General features: G+C 43.6%; 1 protein-coding gene across 2 annotated transcripts in view; it reads left to right on the plus strand.

Annotated features, from left to right (window-relative positions):
• Positions 1-8,407, plus strand: part of man2b2 (mannosidase, alpha, class 2B, member 2) — an 11,254-nt gene extending 2,847 nt beyond the window's left edge. Inside the window, exons 2-19 of one of the 2 annotated variants that reach the window (XM_014016180.1) lie at positions 1,041-1,187; positions 1,867-1,972; positions 2,054-2,226; positions 2,327-2,442; positions 2,564-2,741; positions 2,821-3,019; positions 3,106-3,296; positions 3,529-3,700; positions 3,823-3,959; positions 4,530-4,804; positions 4,914-5,105; positions 5,176-5,419; positions 5,502-5,612; positions 5,691-5,883; positions 7,435-7,581; positions 7,661-7,797; positions 7,915-8,032; positions 8,124-8,407. In XM_014016180.1, the coding sequence (XP_013871634.1) occupies positions 1,041-1,187; positions 1,867-1,972; positions 2,054-2,226; positions 2,327-2,442; positions 2,564-2,741; positions 2,821-3,019; positions 3,106-3,296; positions 3,529-3,700; positions 3,823-3,959; positions 4,530-4,804; positions 4,914-5,105; positions 5,176-5,419; positions 5,502-5,612; positions 5,691-5,883; positions 7,435-7,581; positions 7,661-7,797; positions 7,915-8,032; positions 8,124-8,227 (2,940 nt within the window). In that variant the 3' untranslated portion in view covers positions 8,228-8,407. The remainder of the gene's footprint in view (positions 1-1,040; positions 1,188-1,866; positions 1,973-2,053; positions 2,227-2,326; positions 2,443-2,563; positions 2,742-2,820; positions 3,020-3,105; positions 3,297-3,528; positions 3,701-3,822; positions 3,960-4,529; positions 4,805-4,913; positions 5,106-5,175; positions 5,420-5,501; positions 5,613-5,690; positions 5,884-7,434; positions 7,582-7,660; positions 7,798-7,914; positions 8,033-8,123) is intronic. The other variant, XM_014016181.1, reaches the window with a different exon arrangement.
• The last annotated feature ends 469 nt before the right edge of the window (positions 8,408-8,876 follow it).

The raw sequence follows: 8,876 nt of genomic DNA on the forward strand, positions 1-8,876 counted from the left end.
TGACCATGTCTACATGCCTAAATGCACTGAGTTGCCGCCATGTGATTGGCTGATTAGAAATTAAGTGTTAACGAGCAGTTGGACAGGTGTACCTAATAAATTGACCGGTGAGTGTAGATGGTAACTGTTCATTCTGTGCGGCCCTSAGCTTGCTCCAGGAACCAGATCACAGATGGGTGTGTGTGTGTGTGTGTTGGGGGGGCAGACCCTTAGTCGACGTCAGCATCCAGGAAGAATTTAGTCCAAGAGCTCAAGGCCATGTAGGAGAGGGCCAGATTCCGTAATCAGTTGTTTTGGGAACAGAAGAATCAGGCAGACGATAACAATTTTCCATCTGCTATAATGTTTGCTGGTGCATCTGAAGGTGGTGAATCCAATCAGACAAACGGTGTGGACAATTCCACCGAGCCATACTATCAGCTTCTCAAAGCACAATTCCATCGGGCCAGCAAGTCCAGGGACCACAGCCGGCCCGCGACCCTCAGCAGAACCGCTTGCAGATCGAGTCCAGCTCGCTCAAGGCAAAAGTCTGAGTGCTGAAAGAACGGCCATCCATCAAATTGGTCAGGCAGCCAGGAAACGAAAAGCCACCGACGGTGTTTTGTAGAAACACCAGGAGACCACCAAGACAATCTGTAGAATCCAGTGATCGGAGTCCAAATATATACAGTATATCCAGAACAGAGAAGAACAGAGGTCCCACCTTTGACATGTCCTCCCATGGAAGAAAACTTTGTTCCAAAAAATTTATTAAGAGACCAGCTAATCAAATCCATAAAAATAAAAATATCCATAATTTCTGGTTTCGGATGAAAACGTAGAGAAGGCTCCAGGCAGCAAAGCAGAGAAGATAAGAAAGGGCAGGAGAGAAGGAAAAAGTGTCTTACTCCTCCAAGAGCAGAACAAAAAAATGTATGTATGTATGTTGAAAACTAATGAAGATGATGTGCAATATGTGTTCCTTCAAGGAATGCCAGGTCTTTAATTCTTGTTAAGTATCTGTATGTTTTTACTTTAATTAACAGTAATTCTCCCTTTAGGAGAGCATGCATGCCTACGCAGCAAACGTGTACAGCAGTGTGACCGAAGAGCTGTCAAAGGCCAAAGATCGTAGGTTCATCGCTGTGGAGCAGGAGTTCTTTCGACTGTGGTGGGACACTGTCGCTTCAGATTCCCAGAAGAAACAAGTACGAACTCGTTACAAAAATCATAATCATAACCATGTACTGGTTTTAAATATAATTTTCTAATGCTTAATCCTTAGTTTTTCAATGAAACAAACAGTCTTGTAATCTTTTAAAGCGGTCTTGATCAGAAGTTCTTCAGGCTTTCTTAACTTCTGCTGTTTTCTTAGTCATTTTTAAGCTGAGATTAACTTTTTTTTTTGATGAACATTTTATTTTGTTTGCATGATGTCAGCATGAAAAAACAAACACATAGCAGACAGGTGTCTCAAACTGGCACTGCGTACAAGACAATTGGTTTGTCAACCAGATGTGGGCCAGGTCGGGCAAASATGGTACTGTTTATAAGATGTCAAACCACAACTGGTCTAGTTGTGGTTTGGTTTGTGTGGCCCATCTGTCAAAGCCAAAACTGGTCCAGTTGTAATTTGGCTTATGTGGCCCAAATCTGTCAATTCCACAAATGGCTGAGTTGTGGTTTGGTTTTTGTGGTGCTGGAAAACCACATCGGGGCCTTGAAAGAGCTCAGTCTTTGCAGTATCTGTGTGGGCCAGAACTGGGCCAGATAAATGGTATGTGGAAGCTTACCAATAAAAACACTAAATTGGACCTTTACGTTCTTTGGTAGAAGCTGTTTGTTAATAAAACTGCTGTAATCTCTCTGTGTCTGATAACTTTCCAGGTGCGGCAGCTTCTGAAAGAAGGTCGACTGGAGTTCATCATCGGGGGCCAAGTGATGCACGACGAAGCCGTCACAGACCTGGACGATCAGATCTTGCAGATGACAGGTAACCGCCAATGCTYCTCCCTTTAATCTCCGTTAATATTCAGTTTGCAGCTGGGAGACGGTGCGACTGTTCTCGTTTCAGAGGGTCATGGTTTCCTCTACGAGACGTTCGGGGCACGCCCTCGATTCTCCTGGCATGTGGATCCGTTCGGCGCTTCCGCCACCACGCCGGTCCTGTTTGCCATGGCGGGGTTCGACGCACACCTCATCTCTCGCATCGACTAYGACCTCAAAGACCGCATGCAGGAAAACAAGGTCAAATCTGTCCACTTTAAACGGATCTCCACACGTTGGCCTTAAAATGTACTCAGAATTAGCTCAGAAGCTCATTTCTCTGTAACTGTTTTGTATACAGAAACTGCAGTTTGTATGGCGAGGCTCTTCTTCGTTGAAAGCCCAACAAGAGATCTTCACCCACACCATGGACCAGTTCAGTTACTGCACTCCGTCACACCTGCCGTTCTCCAACAGGTAGTCCACATTTACATTCGTCACACTCATATTTGGCCATTAATTGAGTCAAGCGCAGCCATTAAAATGTACCAAATCCTTTTCTGGCTGATCAATTAAACAAATGTTTCTTCCACCRTAGCTCTGGTTTCTACTGGAACGGAATTGCTTTGTTCCCTGACCCTCCTAAAGATGGAGTCTACCCCAACATGAGCCTYCCCGTCACAAAGGAGACGGTGCAACTCTACGCTAAGACTATGGTTGAGAACATCAAACAGAGGGCTGCGTGGTTCAGGACGAACCATGTTCTCTGGCCTTGGGTCAGTTTACACAAAATATTGATGTTTTTTAGGACTTTTAACTTTTTTTAATCACAATTTCGTTTTTGTCRTGTTTCAGGGTTGTGACAAACAGTTCTACAACTCATCGGTGCAGTTCAGGAACATGGATCCTTTGATGAAGTACATAAACCAGAACAGCAAAGAGTTTGGAGTCACAGTTCAGTACGCCACTCTGAGCGAATACTTCCAATCCGTTCACCAAACAAACCTGACATGGGACGTCCGTGGGAGTGAGGATTTTCTACCGTATTCCTCCGGTAAAACGAGTGTGTTTTAACCCACAAACTGAAGGGCCACATGCACATGCATTTCTGTTTCTAATTTCAAACATGTTGTTTCCTAGAACTGTACCAAGCATGGACAGGGTTTTATGCCTCCAGAAATGTCCTGAAAGGAGTGGCGAGGCGGGCCAGTTCCATGCTGCACGCAGCAGAGACTCTCTTCACTCGATACAGAGTCAGTTTCCCAGACGGACCTGTGGCCAAAGACTGGGCTCTGGACAAACTTCGAGCTTTACGCTGGGCTGTGTCTGAGGTAAGCTTTCTTTATCCACTTGTGCATCTAATGCAAGGGTTATTCAACTGGCGTCCCACAGGCTTTCAGTAACTGTAGCCCCCTGAGTAATTTAGTTAAATAGMTCTGATCTGAAGCATAATGAAGAAAATAATTTTATAGTTTGATATAAAAAAATGCTATATAGCCCAAAAGAAATTTTTAACAAAAGACAGCTTTGGAACGCAACTTTTTTTGTCTTTTTTTTTTTCAGGTCCAGCACCATGATGGCATCACTGGTACCGAGTCTCCCAAAGTGGCAGAAATGTACACGCAGCATCTGACGGAGGCCATGATGGGAGGGGAGGAGCTTCTTGCTGCGCTGTTCCTGTTGCCACATAACCCCGCCTTCTCCAACATCCATGACGGCAGCGTTCACATCAAAGGTGCAAACTAAACCAAATGAGAGTATTTCGAGTTGGGTGATTGGATGTAGAACTTTGGTAACAAAGGGACAAAGTGGTTTTATCAGTGTTTTAGTTTTTGGTTTGAAATTTTCTGGTTCCAGGTGCTCATGAGGGTCTGGAGCAACACGTCATCATTTACAACCCGTTAGCCTGGAACATCACCGCCATCGTTAACGTGACCGTAACATTCCCGAATGCAGCAGTCTACGACGACAACGGACAACATGTACACGCACAGGTAGGCTCTCGTCCTGTTTGGTGTTGTTTAGGCCTYTTTCACACAAAACACATGGAGATAGAGAGGGTGGGACTCAAACACCCCACCTCTGTACGTCCAAGTGAGGTAATAAACAGACACGGTACTGTCGATSTCTGAAAAGGTGGGTTTGGTGTAGCGTCTCCCAACTAATTAATATAATGTGAAGAAGAGCTGACTGGGAYCTTCAGAGACCTCCCAGCCAAGTTGGGAAGTTGTCAAAACTTTAAGTCAATAGCACAGATACAGTTGCGATAAGAGTTGGGTAATTTTAAAACTTAAAAGGACATACTTTGATATGTGCAACATAATAAGGTGCAAGAACCAATCTGTGACTCCTGCTGTTCCCATCAGGACACTGTCAGAGCAGCAGTTTGTTCCACGTTTCTTTAGATTTGCACCGATTAATGTTGAGTAAGACGGCGTCTCTGTCAGTGACGTCTGAACTGCCAGAGGTAGCATCAACCTTTTAGTGGTTTGGTCTTCTGAAAGAGCCTTTAGGTTCGACACGTGATAAGATGAAATGAAACTTATCTCTTCTCTCCATCACAGATCCAGAGGTCKGCTCAGTCTGACACCTACGATCTTTTTATCGTCGTGAACCTGGGCGGCCTTCAGCACAGGAAATACTCGATCCGGTTCTCAGAGACACTGTGCTCCAAAAAGTCTGTGTGCGCACAAACGTACGAAGCGAAAGGAGTTGTGTTTGAGAGACGTCGTGTGAGGAGCTGGATGAAAACAGGAAGGAGACTTCTGCCTGTTCTGAGCGRATGCTACAAACTGATGTTCGATCAGGACACCAACCTCCTGCACAGCATCACTTACCTGTATGTCTCTCAGATTCTCCATTTTTTTATGTAGTTGTGGATCATAAACATTTATTATTTGGTTTCATTGTAACAACTTTTCTGGGATATGCCTCCTCTTCATTGGTAGGCAGGACAAGCAGCGAGTAAGGATGACGCAGGACTTCTGGGAGTATGACGCAAATGGCGACGTCGAAGCAGGYCCCATCTCTGACAACTACATCTTCAGCGCCAACGGCTCAGCTGTTCGGGCCTACAAGGCCGTCAAAATGGAGATTATCACAGGGAAGATCGTTACTGAGGTCCGACAGTACTTCTACAGGTGGGTAGAGTTTGCATTTATCCAGTGTTTGCTCAGCATTAGTTGTGACGCTTGAACGGATGTTTTCTAGAGAGGACAGTGATGAAGACTACGCTTACTCCATCACCACCCGGGTCCCTGAATGCTTCGGGACCGAACCGCAGTGCCACAGGCTGGAGCAGACCTACTCGCTGGGTCCCCTCCGTCTGAACACGGAGGTCATCCTCAGGACCACCTCCTCCCTCAAGAACAACAAGACTCTGCACTCTGATGACAACGGCTACCAAATGATGAAGAGGACATACAGGAAGTTCTCTAAAAATACTTTAGCAAGGGTGGGTTGGGCTCTTTAGTAAATTCTGTTTTTATTTAGCAGGAGAAATGTGCCATTGTTTTTTTAATTACTATGTTTTGCAGAATTACTTCCCCATGGTTCGGGCAGCCTACATCGAGGATGAGCTCAGCCGGCTGGTGCTCCTCAGTGACAGAGCTCATGGTGTGTCCAGTCAAGCCGACGGACAACTAGAGGTACAGAGAAAAGCCACCAAAACACACTTACTGTGATACATCTGGCATTTTAACTGGTGGGGKTTTATTTTTCTCCAGGTCATGCTTCATCGTCGCCTTTGGAACAACTTGGCGTGGAACCTTGGCTACAACCTAACGTTGAATGACAGCTCGGTRGTGAGGCCCACCCTCTGGATGATGCTGGGTTCTGCACGTGAGATCTCCAAGCTGCACCAGAGAGGAGCAGTAGAGCTACAACACAGACCTGTGGTCGTACCGATAGACCAGCCTCGTAAGTGCTTCCAGTTCCAGTTGAAGCCTACATTTGTGTAAGGAAATGGACTGGATTGGTTTAAATCCACTTTTACAGAAGCTTTTCTGTCAGACTGGGTGGTTCATTAACAACAGCTTCTCTCAGTTCATTCATTCTTTTATCGTTTTTGTGATCTTGTATTTCACTCATGTATAAATTTGCTACAGCAGTGGTGGGCATGGTACCGCCAATCAGCTATCAGTGGAACAAATGTTTTTGGTTTAGATACGTTTTTTTTTCCCACTAACTTTGAAACTGTTAGCAGACCAATTAGGTTTTGCCAACTTTAAGTCTGTTCAAACAACTGAAGTGAGCCTGGAATGATTTAATGAGAACTGTGGRGAATCTCCAAGATCTTGGATGTCATCGTGTCATCAACCTAAGGATGCACCAAACGATCGGCCTAAAACCGGTACCGGCTAGCCTGGTAAAAACCAAACACTTGTTCTACACTTTGCTTCRTATACAGGGACTCGCGTTTATTGAGATGTGATTTGCTTGTTGATTAAATCTGATTTACCCAGTCACTAACATTTGGTCGTRCATATGTAGTGCACCAGTTCCACCGCTTAGCGGTGGAACTGGTGCTCCACATATGCACGACCAAATGCACGACCAAATGCATGACTGTCTTAACTGTACGGTTAGTTAAGAAACTAACCAGGCATTGTGTGCGCTGTACACAACCATCCCCTACAGGGAAGAGAGAAGTACTGAGCTGAACGAAGTGGCTGTAAATGAGAGCTGCAGGCTTTGCGAGAAAATTWMATTTCATTTGGAAACCTTGTCAACACTGGCTTCATTCCCTTCCTCCGCTGCCGTATGCTAAACTACAGGCAGACTAAAAAGGAGCAGAAAATCGACGTTGTCATTCACAACTCCTTCTGTTCTCTGATTGGCCGGATTGAAATTCTACTGGAGATTTCCTTGTCTAAGGGAGAAATCCCAGACAGAGCAGTGAAGGGGAAACTAGATTTGAGTAGAACTGTGCAGAAAGGCAAGGGTCAGGCTAGGTATCGGCTGGTTTTCACCTTGATTGGCTTGAAGCAGTGACCGGCAGAACAAAACCTAAAAAAAWCACACTTTTGTTGCCTGGATTTTAAACAGGAAACAACAGCCAACGCTGTTAGCTGCTAATCAGTTAACAGCGGAACAAATTTTTCTGTTTAGCAGATCAGATTTTTCACTAACTTTGAAAACTATTAACAGACCAATTAGCTTTCGCTAAATTAGGTTTAGCCAACTTTAAGTCAGCTAACRGCTAATTAACAAACTAACATCAACAGRTTTGTGTCMGTCTCATCACACTTCAGCTGGAAGGAGACGAAGACATGTGACTCAGACTGAGTGACAATCATCTTAGTGGTCAGCAATTAGCTGTTGGTGTTAGCGTCCTATATATATATTTTTTTACATTTAGCAGTTTAGCGTTAGCAGATTATGAGTTGGTGAAGCTAACTTTTTAGTTAGCTGTGTCTACCACTGTTTGACAGTTTCTGTAAATTAACAAATCTACTCACTGGGTTGTAGGAAAGTCGTGGCAGCAGAAGGAGGCCAGACTTTTTACACCGGTGTCTCCGGTAGTTCTCCCTCCCAACCTCCACCTGCTCAGCCTCTGCATCCCTGGATGGAACTACAGCTCCAAAGACAACGCTCACCTCGGCCACATTCACACAGGTAAATTGTTGTTGTTGTTGTTGTTGTTGTTGTTGTTGTTGTTGTTGTTGTGAAGGTCTATTAAACACAAAGTATTTAGGTAATGTTTCTACTATTCATGTAGACAAAACCCTGCATTCTGAGCCAGATTTTGACCGAGTTCTGTTGAGAATCATGCATCTGTTTGAGGAGGGGGAAGACCCTGAGCTTTCAAAGCCAGTCACTATAAACCTAAAGGTACTGATGCAGAACATCTTGCAACCATAACAAAGTTTTGTTAAAGAAAGGAAAAAAAAGAAAAAAAAAGAAAAGCTCTTAGCTTTTGTTTGTACCCGTTATTTCCCATGTGACCAGGATGTCTTGCGAGGCTTGGGGGAGATGAAAGTGCTGGAGGAGCGATCGCTCACAGGAACCTGGGATATCAGCAGTCTGCAGAGATGGAAGTGGAAAACGGCAGATAACGTGGAAATRAGTAAGACTTTGTTACATAAAACGGAAAAGAAATCTTCTAATGCCCAGTCACAATCATGATAACTAAGACAGTTTATTTTATTTTATTTTAGAGAATGAACCGTATCAGAAAAGTCCAGATGAAGAGTTCACCGTAACCATCTCGCCCAAGGAGATCAGGACCTTCTTTGTTCACTTCAGCTCCAGGAACCTTTAAKCAGGATTGTGTCTCATCTTCAGTGAAGATCGCTGCTGTTTTCTAATAATTCCTCTCATCTGCCACTTTAAACATTATTGCAGCTTTTGCACAGTATGTTGATTTTTGTAACGAGCCACTGATGTGTTGATGATCTTGTGCCTCACACAGAGTAAAGTGATTATTTTTCCCCTCTTTAAACATTGTTTTGTATTCTTTCATCCTAACGTTATAAGTTGTCTGACAATGGGACCACGCTTTATCTTTTGTTGTTTATTTACTTATTTTGAACAATTACTAACCCTGGTTTGTTAAAATTTGTGACCTGTGTCAGCAAAATTTTTGTTGAGATTAGAGTAAAAAAATAATCAAGACACTGTCTAGCAAGAACATTATCCAAATAGTGTATAATCTTTCTAATCCAACTTTAAATCAACATTTTCTAGTAGGTACTGTATGTATTCAGAAATAATCCTTTATCATTATAAATTTCTTTGAAATTGCCATTTATTTCCCCTCCCAGCTGTTGTAGTGACAGAAAGTCCCTTTATATAATATTTGGGCTCATTGTAAAGCTTAGGATTTCACTTTTTTAAACATACAGCAGGTAAAATAAGTATTGAACACGTCACCATTTTTCTCAGTAAATATATTACTAGAGGTGCTAATG

The sequence above is a fragment of the Austrofundulus limnaeus genome, unplaced genomic scaffold, assembly GCF_001266775.1.
Source record: "Austrofundulus limnaeus strain Quisiro unplaced genomic scaffold, Austrofundulus_limnaeus-1.0 Scaffold140, whole genome shotgun sequence".
Classification (NCBI taxonomy): Eukaryota; Metazoa; Chordata; class Actinopteri; order Cyprinodontiformes; family Rivulidae; genus Austrofundulus; species Austrofundulus limnaeus.